The 12,493-nt window shown below is 38.5% G+C and overlaps 1 protein-coding gene across 11 annotated transcripts in view; it reads right to left on the bottom strand.

Annotated features, from left to right (window-relative positions):
* Positions 1-12,493, bottom strand: part of DIS3L2 (DIS3 like 3'-5' exoribonuclease 2) — a 408,739-nt gene that overhangs the window by 270,936 nt on the left and 125,310 nt on the right. For all 11 annotated transcript variants that reach the window (XR_008381333.1, XR_008381334.1, XM_053598150.1 and 8 more), the window contains one exon: positions 10,729-10,963. Coding sequence is in view for 9 of the 11 variants with exons in the window: in XM_053598150.1 (XP_053454125.1) it covers positions 10,729-10,963 (235 nt within the window). In the remaining 2 variants the exon portion in view is untranslated. The remainder of the gene's footprint in view (positions 1-10,728; positions 10,964-12,493) is intronic.

Here is a 12,493-nt window from a genome sequence, read left to right as displayed (position 1 = left end):
AAAAAAAAGAAAGATGAAGACTTTACCTCTTTCATGTTTACATGGATGGAGCTGGAACATATTCTTCTTAGTAAACTATCTCAAGAATGGAAGAAAAAGTATCCAATGTACTCAGCCCTACTATGAAACTAATTTATGGCTTTCACATGAAAGCTGTAACCCAATTATAACCTAAGAATAGGGGAAAGGGATAAAGGGAGGGGGGCAGAGGGAGAGTGATTGGTGGGATTACACCTGCGGTGCATCTTACAAGGGTATATGTGAAACTTAGTAAATGTAGAATGTAAATGTCTTAACACAATAACTAAGAAATGCCAGGAAGGCTATGTTAAGCAGTGTGATGAAAATGTGTCAAACGGTCTATAAAACCAGTGTATGGTACCCCATGATCGCATTAATGTACACAGCTATAATTTAATAAAAAGAAAAATAGTTTGAGGTTGCTGTGAGCTATGATGCTACAGCACTCTACCAAGGGTGACAAAGTGAGACTCTGTCTATGAATAAATAAATAAATAAATCAGTCATAAAAAGACAAAAAAAAATAAAATAAAATAAAAGTTTTTTGCTTAGCTTCTTTGTGGAGGACCTATCCAGCACTGCTAAAGGGTTGTTAAAATCTCCAACTACTATGGAACTGGAGGAAATCAAGTTGCTCACGTCTGTTGGAGTTTCTCTTGTAAATTGAGGTGCGTTCTGGTTGGGTGCATAAATATTAATAATTGAGATCTCATCATATTGAGTATTACCTTTAACAAATATGAAGTGTCCATTCTTATCCTTCCCTATTTCGGTTGGTTTAAAGCCTATTATTGCATCCGCGAACAGGATTGCAACACCTGCTTTTTTCTGCTTTCCATTTGCCTGGAGTATAGATGACCATCCCTTCGCCTTGAGTCTATATTTGTCTTTTAATGTAAGTTAAGATTCTTGTATGCAGCAGATATCTGGCTTGAGTTTTTGTACCCAGTCAGCCAACCTGTGCCTCTTTAAAGGACAATTTAAACCAATCACATTAATTGAGAATATTGATAAGCCTTTCAAGAGTCCCGTGGACATTTTTAATCCTTTTGCGACTGTGGAAGTTGGAATTTGATCAAAATTTTCTGGTTGGATTTACTTTTGTGGTGGAGGATTACACTGGTCTTTATGGAGGATAGGTCTGAGAATATCCTGGAGAGCTGGTTTAGTTATGGCAAATTTCTTCAACATGTGAATGTCATTAAAGTATTTAATTTCTCCATCATAAATGAAACTCAGTTTAGCTGGGTACAGGATCCTGAGTTGAAAGTTATTTTGTTTTAGGAGATTAGAAGTTGATGACCATCCTCTTCTCGCTTGAAAGGTTTCAGCAGAGAGATCTGCAGTTATTCTAATATTCTTGCCCTTGTAGGTGATGGTTTTCTTTCGTCTGGCTGCTTTCAGAATTTTCTCCTTCATATTAACTTTGCTGAAATTGATAATGATGTGTCTGGGGGATGTCTTATTTGTGTTGAGTCGTGCTGGAGTTCTGAAACTGTCTGCTATCTGAATTTTAGAATCTCTTGGCATGTCTGGAAAGTTCTCTTTCATAATCTCTTGGAGAAGAGACTCTGTGCCTTGGGAAGCCACTTCGTCATTTTTGGGGATCCCTATAAGATGAATATTGGTTTTCTTTGAATTATCCCAGAGCTCTCTGTGAGAGTGATCTGTTTTTGCCCTCCATTTCTCTTCCTCTTTGAGAGTTCGGGACCGTTTGAAAGCTTTGTCTTCAATGTCAGAAATCCTTTCTTCTGCTTGCTCCATTCTGTTACGGATGGATTGTACTGTGTTTCTCAGATCTTTGAGGGCTGCAACTTCTTGTCTCAATGTGTCAAAATCTTTGGTCATTTGGTCTTTGAATTCATTGAATTCTTGAGGTATCTTTTGGGTTACTGCTTGGAATTCTAATTCGATCTTATTTGCTATCCAGATTCTGAATTCAATTTCTGACATCTCAGTTATTTGTTTGTGCATGGGATCCTATGCTGTGTCGGCCCCATTGATCCTTGGGGAAGTTGATCCACTCTGATTATTCATATTGCCAGATTTTTTCTGTTGATTTTGCCTCATGATTGTTTTTCCCCATTGCCTCTGGCCATCCTCAGAGTTGGGGAGGTGTCTCTCCAAGATCAGACCCCAGCGGAATCACTCTATTGTTGCTGGATCTTTGTAGGGAGTGACCCTGTGTTGTTCCTCTGGGGCTGCCCCAGCTAGGGAGTTCTGGTTTTGGAAGCAGCTCCGAAGTGTGACACACCTGGATTCAGCAACAGGGCCGGGGGTGGTGCACACGTTTCTGGGAGTGCCTGGAGCCCAGTGACTTTGGCACAGAGAGCCCAAGGCAGTCTCTGGCCAGGAGAAGGGCCCTGCCCAGAGGCAGGGAGGGCTCCGGAGGGCACACAGCTACCAGAGTCCCTGTCCAGACGAGCAGGCCAGTGTGGAGGCAGGGAGGGTACAGGAGGGAGGACACAGGGTTTCGTGGCTCCCGCAGTTCCTGGACAGGGCATGCAGCGACCCTGCGGGAGGGGGTCGTGGTGCAGCGCTTATGGAGGTCCGGGCAGCGCCAAGCCTAGGAGTTTGAGGTTGCTATGAGCTGTGACACCACAGCACTCTACCCAGGGCACCAGCCCAAGGCTCCAGTGTACCAAAACCAGTCTCACTCTGCCCCTGAGGGTTAGGCCTGTAAGGCAGCTCAGTCTCCGCCTTTAGGCTGCTCAGTTACTAGGTTACTAGCTTCCGCCAGATCCTTGCTCTGCCACCCTGAGGGCGGAGCTTGCTGGGCAGTTCTCTCACAATGGCTCCCTGCGCCCACAGCCGAACACTATTAGCTCTGTCTGGCTCAGCAGCTCAGTCTGGGGCCCTAGAAAATGCCCAAAGTTCTCCACACTCCTGCGCAAGCTCTCCCCAAGGCAGTTCAACTGAGTGTCAAGTCCAAAAACACCAAAACAGTTCACAGGTAAGGCCTTTCCATTTTGCAATCTCACTGCTGTTTGTACTTACGGTTGCTGGTGAGATTAGGTTGTTCAAACACACGCAACCTCTTGCCAGTTTTCCACTGTTTTTGTCCTCCTCTTGGGGTCCAGAAGTCCCTTGCTGACTTCCTGTATCCTCAAAGGGATGATTTCAGGCAGATCCCACCAGCCAGAGATGCCTGGAGTCTTATCTCCCCAGACTCACTGTGCCCAGTTGCAGGGAAGCTGTTATTCGGCCGCCATCTTGCTCCCTCACTCTATTCAAGATTTTATTTACTTACAACTTGTGTGGTATTTTATAAACATTTTTTTCCAGTATAATTAATCAGTAAGTCAACTGTGGTATGACACGCTTGAGTCTATGTGAATATTTTAGTTTCCAAAATCTTCACCTCAATAATTTTAGTAACTCTTGATGATCCTTGACTGATTTTTAAACTAAGAGTTAAATTACCATGAAATGTTTAAACTGTGTAGTATACACATATATTGCTATTTACCAGGCGAGATATAGCATATATCTATAGATCAAGAGGACAAGTCTAAGACTAGTTCTATAGCAGCAATGCTGGGTATGTGATTGAGAATCCTTGGATCTCTACAGAGCTTTTTCAAAATACCAATGCTTATGCCCATCGCAGATCAACAAGAATCAGAATCTCTGGGATGGTATCCAGAGACTGGTCTTCCCCCTCCCCCTCCTCTGGAGCTCCTTCCTTCTTCTCCTTTCTCCCCCCTTCCGCTTCTTTCTCTCTCTTTCTCTCTCAAGATAAAGACAGGGTCTCACCCTGGCTAGAGTGCAGTGGCATCATCATATCTTACATACAACCTCCAACACCTGGTCTCAAGTCATCATCCTGCTTCAGCTTCCCAAGTAGCTGGGACTATGGGATCACACCACCACTCCTGGCTCATTTTTCTAATAAGTAGAGACAGGATCTCACTCTTGCTCAAGCTAATCTCAAACTCCTTACCTCAAGCAATCCTCCCACCTTGGCCTCTCAAAATGCTAGGGTCACAGGGGTGAGCCACCATGCCCAGTCCCAGACAGACATTGATAATTTTTTAAAAAGCTACCAAGGAAAAATGTACATACCAACTGTGTAACTTTTCCATGCCTTGCGAATAAAAAGTACTAGAATTCCTGAGATAGACACTATTAATATTCCCAAAATAGATACCAGGTGTGTTGTGAGAGTTAACTAATTAAATGTAGAAAGAATTAATTACAAAGTAGTTAAACAGGGCCTACCATATAGTAAATGCCCACTAAATATCAGTGATTAATATGTGTATAAGTATTTATAAACAAATACATATATAAGTATGCATGTATATAAAAATATACCTAGGTATACTCTAGCATACACATATACACATAACCAAAATATATCAAGCTCAGTTGACAAGACTGCAGGAAATACAAATAAATCAAAATTGATAGACATAGATTTTTAAACATCCCTCTCAGACACTGATCGATTACGTACATAAAATAATAGTTTATGAAGGGAAGAATACAAATAAATTTCTTTTTTTGCAGTTTTTTTTTTTTTTTTTGGGCTGGGGCTGGGTTTGAACCCCCCACCTCCAGCATATGGGGCCAGTGCCCTACTCCTTTGAGCCACAGGCGCTGCCCTACAAATAAATTTTTGATATATAAACACAAATCTTTCTTTCAAAGCATAAATGGAATATTTATTAATAGAAATACAGACCATATAATGGACTATAAAGTATCAATAAACTGTATAGAATTAAACATATGGGTACCCTGTTCCCTGAGCATAATACAATAAAATTAAACATTAATAAAATGTAGCAAAAAAAAGAAATCAAGTAGTCTTAATTAAATAACTAATTTAGTTGAAGAAGAAATCATAAAGGAATACAAATATTTAGAACTGAATAATAATAAAAATACTGCACATATGACTCGGCACCTGTAGCTCAGCAGCTAGAGCACCAGCCACATACACCAGAGCTGGTGGGTTTGAATCCAGCCTGGGCCTGCCAAACAACAATGACAACTACAACCAAAAAATAGCCAGGCATTGTTGCGGGCACTGGTAGTCCCAGCTACTTGGGAAGCTAAGGCAAGAGAATTACCTAAGCCCAAGAGTTTGAGGTTGCTGTGATGCCACAGCACTCTACCCAGGGCGACAGCTTTAAACTCTGTCTCATAAACAAACAAACTGCACATGAAAAATAATTAAAATAATTAAAAATAAAATAAAAATACTGCACATAAAAATCTACAGAATACAGATAAAGAAGCATTTATGGTTTTAAAAACATTTCGAAGAAAACAAGAAAGATTTAAAAATAATAAGCTAACTATTCAAATCAATAAGTTGCAAAGGAGCAACTCCCATTCCCAGTAAGGAATTAAATAATAAAGATAGGGGCAAATATCAGTGATACACAGAACATTATCACCAATAATAAATAGTGAAAAATAACACAACCAAAATTGTTATCTGTAAAGATTAATAAAAAGATCATTGGCAAGCAAGAGTTATCAAGGAAAAAAGAGAGATGATTCAAATAATTAAAATACAAAATGAAAAGGGATACAAAAGTACAGGCACAAAGGAGATGTTTTAAATAAAAGAGTATTAAAGAGCACGAGGAATACCTATATGCTAATAAATTGGAATGGATAATCCCATTAAATTAGGCCAAAACTGGCACAAGAAGAGATAGAGAACCTGAGCAGACCAATTAGTACACATATAAAAAAGCCTGAGAGGAAAAAAAAAAAAAAGACTGAAACAGTAAAGATCTAACCTCCTGAAAAACAGCAGGTGCAGTCAATTTTACAATGAGTTCTACCAAATTTTAATGAACAGTTAATTCCTAGCTTATACAAGCTGTTCCAGAAAAAGAGGAAACAGCCAAAAACTGACCAGTACATTTCACAAAGCCGTTATAATCATTCTAAAAATCAGATGACAAGAAAATCATAGATCCATTTTAACATGATACAAAAATTCTATGCTAATCATTTTTTTATAAAGCTCGTATTTATAATGAAAAGCATTTCCAATTACTTTTTATTCATTCTGCATATGGGTATTTTTTATTTGAGGTTTTGGTGGTTTTTGTTTTTGCTTTTGTTTTTGAGATAGGGTCTTGTTCTGTTATCCTGGCCAGAATGCAGTGGCATCATCATAGTTCACTGCAACCTCAAATTCCTGGGTTTCAGCAATCCTCCCACTTTAGCCTCCTAAGTGGCTAAGATTACACTAGCTGCCACCAGGCCCAGATAATTTTTCTATTTTTTGTAGAGCCAGGATCTCACTCTTGCTCAGGCTGGTCTTGAATTCCTGGCTTCAAGTGATCCTCCTAAAGTACTAAGATTACAGGTGTAAACAACCATCACACCTGTAATCCTGTAGAGGCCCAGTCATCAGTACTAATTATAATAGATAAACTAATTCAATATTGTATTTAACAATTAACACATCAGGATTAAACAGAATGTATTCTAGGAATCCAAGGATGGCTCGACTCAGAAATAGATTTAGAATAAGAAAACCAGATGATAAACTCATACAACAAAGAATGATTGTCATTAAGTTCAGCAAAAGGCAAAACTATAGACTTAATAAAAGATTACATGGGAGAATATCTTTTTGACCTAGTTACCAAGGAAAATTTAAAACCTATCAAATAAATGATTAATTTTATCCTACCAAAATTAAGAATTTTTGTTCAAAGAAAATACCACACAAAAGTTAATGGACAAATGACTAAACGATTGAAGGGGAGAAGATATATGTAATGCCTAAAATTGGAAAAGGGATTATTACAGGGAAAAGAAATTCCTATAAATCAATAAGTAACAGTAACTATGACAGAACAGTGGGCAAATGATATATAAAAGAGATTTACAGAACTTAATCTAGATTACAAAAAGTTAGAAACGTAGATAATCTCGTTGGTAGGAATGAGAAGAGATATAAGAAACTTTATACATTGCTAGTGGGAGTACGGACTGATAATAACTCTGGCTTGGATCAAAGCCTAAGTTAGTAAAGGATTGCTCTTCTGTCTTTCTTTATCTGTACACATTTCTTTTGAGGATCTCATAGGAAGGAATGGTTGCTCTAGCATGGGACTTGGATCTTGGGACATGGGGAGTCCCTCTCTACCTGATCTGACTGCATGGCCCCCAGTTTAAAAGATAAGAAAGCAAAAATTCCGACTGCATCCTTCTGTTTAACATAGGTCTGGACAAGGCTTGATTTTTTTGTAAATCAGATTTGTAAAGATTGGCACAAAACATTGTGGCAAAATTGGGGTTGATGAGAAATTGCTATAAATTTAATTTTTAACATAATTTCTGAAGCACACATGACTGTCTTCCGGTTGTACATTACATTCAATGAAGAACTGGGAAAAGAAGAAATTTACATCTGAGAAAGAAGAAGGATTGCCAAGAAATCTGGCAAAAGGGCTCTTGGGGTTTTAATAACCCCAAATATCATATGGAAATAACCATATGGGGGGTTTTTTCTCAGAAAAAGAGGAATACAGTTATTTTTTTATTCAAGGAAAGAGTATATAAAGAAATCTAAACAATGAAAGAGCCTGTCTTGGAAGAAGATTAATCTTAAGTGAGAAACAAAGGGTCTTCCTAACTCCCAAAGGTGACTTGGGCAGGCCCCAGAAGTAGTAGAAATAGACCAATTCACATCTAAGGAGGGATTAAGGGTTCGACATGGATTCTCCTCTTCAGAAAATAGCTGAACTTGAGCAGAAGATAGAAATGAAAGCATCATGGACTCCACACTTTAAACTCATACTCACTCATCAGGGTACTGAATAGAGGCTTATCTTCAGACCAGAAAACCAAGAAAGATCTCTTGCAGACCCTGCTGGGATAGAGGGCAGGGAATGCACATCCCTGATTAGGTTATGATCACCAAGATTCAGGGGCCAAAACTATTCCTAAAATTCCCAGTAATGAAAGGTACAGAGCTACTGTGTGACTTGGCCATCATGACTTTTATCGTTTGGAGTTTCTTAGCCAGGCAACCATTGCCCAAACATTTTTAAATATTTTATGCAACTGATAGCAAGGAAAATTTAATTGGGTTGTCCCCAGTCTACACAGATGGCAGATCTCTGTGTTAACAACAAAGCTATTGCTTGCAAAGTGATAAAAGCTCAGTCTCGAGAGACTGTGGAAATGGACCTTCAAAAGTAGCCCAGGTGTCCGGCTACTCTCTCTCAGGGACTGAGGATGACGCAGACCCATGCGGTCTTCCTCAAAGAAATTAATGTGTGGGTCTGAGATGCCCAAAGGACCTTTCTCTTAATAGAGTGATAGGCACCTTGCCAGACTGCTGGGGTGATATATTCATTTACCACAGAAACTTTATGATTATCATAAAGATATGAATGCTTCCTGGGAAAACAGGGATACACTATCCACAAATGTGATGTGTAACATTTGCTTTGAGTAGAAAAAAGAGAGAGAGAGAGAAAGATACTAAACAAAAAAAACAAAACAATAAAAAACTTTTGTTCCCAAGTGTGAACTAGGACTAGTAATCCACTTACAAGTACAACACAAAGCAAAGAATCTTTCTAGAAGTCTAAGGAAAAGTTTATGATGTTCTTAAGGTTATGGTTTGTTTCAATAACAAATTTCAAAACCTTAAATAGTGCAAAAAGTACTAACATCCTAACTGTAACCAGATTTTATATTATCCTGAAAAAGAGTAGCTGGTTGAAATATCCTTAAAAATACCATGATTTTTAAAAGAGCAAATTGCAATTTTCCTTAATATCAAAAGGGCAAGAAATGAGAAACAGCCATGTGGTTTCACAAACTCTCTATTTTGAGGCTAGCAAGAAAAGAGAAATCTGTGCCAGATAGTGAGGGAAGGATTAAGGCTGTTCCCTCAGTCAGAGCTACTAAGAAAGTAATATAAATAACAGTGGGCTAGCAAGGATGTAAAAAGAATAAGGGAAAAAAACATGCATACAGTGGACTTCTAAAGTACTCAATGATAATTGCTTTAGGAGAGAGGGCGGAGAATTACAGCAGAAGGCCAATCAAGAGCAAGTCTGGCATCAGAATTTCCCAAACAAAGGACAAAGTGAATTATCAATATCCAACCCAGGCACCAATTTTGCCACCACTTCCATCCATTTTTATTTCCTTGCCTTTGTATTTGTACCAACCACTAATGAGAGATCAAGCCATCTTTTTCCTTCAACTTGGAGTTCAGAGGAAAAGAGACTGCTGAAATCTACCAAGCCCAATTACCAGAGCTGGGTTTCCATGAAGTACTTTGGGGCCAAATACTCAATACATTTTAAAGTATTCTTTTGTCTGGCTCTGTCCTGTGGATATCTCTCTTCCTTGGGGAATCTTGTTGACGAACGATCTGGCTACTTAAGGTCCTGGTTATCTGCCCCATTTCCATTGAAAATACATGATTCACAGTACTGATGCTGTTATGATAATACACATGTACTTTAAAAAGATAATAACTGAAAATAATATTCAATTATTTTTAAAAAATGAAAATTTCAAGGAATAGCATCCAAATGGAATTGGCTGAGCCCTGAACAGTGAAACCACTAGTTATCTAAGGATATCACAAAGCAAGAGGAACCTGGGTATCCTCAGGTCAGTGATACCAGCAGCAGTACCTGACAGAGGAAGTACAGCCTCTTCATTCAAGAAGAATGTCAATGTTGGAAATTCTGAATGAGTACTACTTGTCACCAAAAGGGACACACGCTTTCAGAAAATGCTTTCTGCCCCAGGTCACCCCCACATCAGCAACGCAGATGTACTCTTTCCTGAAACCACCTCCAGATTTCTTTAGGATGTAAGGAGGTATGCTCACTAATCCCTATAACAGGTTGTCTGCTGAACATCTCCTTTATAATCTTCTGGCATTTCTTTCACGGGGACTATGCCATCAACTTCTTCCTGATAACAAAGCTCATTATCTACTCAGGTTGGTCAGGTCAGTATTGCTCAAGTTTCTATTTCATAGTATACATTAAATTCATTGAGTAGAAAATACACTGTCTCTACTCAGAATCTCTTAGAAATCTATATGTCAAAATATTCAAATTGTAATGGCTACTTTCCCTTAAGTTTCCTAGAATGTGGTCAGGTGAGGCCCTTCATTACAATTCCTTGCTCATGTATTTATAACTGATTTTTTTCTGTGCACACAGGAAAAAAATCTGGCTTAGATTGCAATCAGAGAAAGTAAGACTAGCTTTTTTAAAGTCTTAGAATCAAAAGACTTTCTAAAGATAATCTGCTTATAAAAGTTAGGGTGATCCATGCTCACCACCAACAACAGATATACTTTTTAAAACTTCTAAACTAAAGCAAAACGAAGGGCTTTTTCATAGGATTCTAAAGACCAGTTTAATTCTGTTCATATGAATCACAGGGTAGGACTGGGCTCATTACAGGAAATATCAAGGTTAATTATCAATACAACTCAAAGCCTATTAGGAATGTGGCAAGATCAACCAATGCAATGCCCACACAAACCACTGGCAGCACTTTCATCCCCTCTCTAACCAGCAGCTATAAGCCTGTCAAAGATCCTCCCTTTCTAAAATCTGAAATAGGTTGGAAACTGGGAACAACCAGTTCTACTGTGTGATTTGTTCGGTAGTAGACAGAATTCCAATATTTAAAACAACTGGTTTACTAAAACGAAATGTCAGACAGCAGTTTAGTACTCACCTTTTTCGTGAACACAAACTGAGAGCTTCTTTACACCATCAACCAGCACATTTTGTGTGTTGCCATGTCCATCTTCTGAGTCGCTATCATAAAACTGAGCCTCTATAATGACATCAGGACTGTCATTATAGCTTTTCAGGGACTGCTGCGGAATATGGTGTCCACAGAGCTCCTCAGGGAGATCTGAGTCACAGACAGCTTCTGTTTCTTTGTCATTGCTCTCTGGTTTAACTACCTGAAGAAAATAGAAAAAATATGCTAAATCACTAAGGGGAAAAAAAGGAAAGGGCAGTTTCTTTTCTAAGGAAACATACATTCAGAAGCTGACAGCACTGGATACTCACCATGTCGTTTTAAAAAGAATCTTTATTTTACAGATGCACAGACTACTTAATGAACATAACCAATCCAGCAAGGCCAGGCTAACACTCAGCCCTTTAAGATGCCCCAAATTAATGATATAAACACTTTTCAAATTTTTCTGACCTACATTTTCAGCTTCTCTCTCTCAAAGGCTGTAAATACCAGAAGTAGTAGCATGTTGCTTCAGAAAGGGTCATCCATACAGGAGCAAACAGGATGTTTAGAGAATGAAAACAGAATTGAACAAAGCACAAAGTATGTCACTGTGTTCCCAAATAAAACCATAAGAATTCAAGATGAAATGCAAAAAACAAAACTGTATAAATAAGAGCTTATAAAACATTCTCATAAAAATATGAAACCTTATTTCTCCATTTGAGATGTGAAATCAGTATACAAAGCACACAGACTGATGGACATTTATAATAGCAATGAGAATGAAGCAAACAAGAGAAAAGAATCCAGATACTAACCCATTTCATGAGCTTACCACATTGAAAAAAGTACAACACTCCACATAAACCTGCCCACCCACATTAGCAAAAAAGATAGCAGCAGATTTTGTAGGCTCTAGATCAGCAGTTCTCAACTGTGGGTCGCGATCCACAGGACCTATATTACAGTACCACGACATTAGGAAGGTTGAGAACCTGCACTCCAGCCTGAGCAACAGAGCAAGACCCTGTCTCAAAAAAAAGTCAAAATTATGAAAGGACAAACCATTTCCAGATTAAAGAAGGCTAAAGACACACGTCAACTCTGTAACTTGTGATCTAGGATTTTCTTTTCTTTTCACATAAAGAACATGACTGGGGAATCTGGAAAAGACCATAGATCAATAGTGTATCAATGTTAATTCCCTGATTTTGATAATCATACAATGTTTATAAAAGAGGATAGCTTTGTTTTGAGTATCTGCACTTACTACTCTTAAACAGCTCAAAAGAAAAAAGAGAAGGCAAGTGATAAAGTGAAAACTGATAAAGAATACTAAAGCAAATGTGGCTAAATCGTGTAATCTCACAAAGGGTACGGAGTAAATCTTTGACCATTCTTACACCTTTTCTGTAGATTTGAAATTATACATTTTAAAAAAGAATCCTAGTTTTTAATTATAGAATCCTGTTTTATTGAATTACATTTTTTCTCATGCTAACCAATATTTCCACCTGTCGTCCCAGCTACTTGGGAGGCTGAGGCAAGAGAATCACTTAAGCCCAAGAATTGGAGGCTGCTGTGAGCTGTGACGCTGTGACAGCACTCTACCAAGGGCGACAAAGTGAGACTCTGTCTCCAAAAAAAAAAAAAAAAAAAAAAAATTCCTGAACTCAGAAACAGAAAGTTAGGAGCAGTTACACAGGGAAAACAAATGTAGTCTTAAGATGCAGGAAGTCTACAAGGA

The sequence above is a fragment of the Nycticebus coucang genome, chromosome 7, assembly GCF_027406575.1.
Source record: "Nycticebus coucang isolate mNycCou1 chromosome 7, mNycCou1.pri, whole genome shotgun sequence".
Classification (NCBI taxonomy): Eukaryota; Metazoa; Chordata; class Mammalia; order Primates; family Lorisidae; genus Nycticebus; species Nycticebus coucang.
This window is presented reverse-complemented; position numbering and strand designations above follow the sequence as displayed.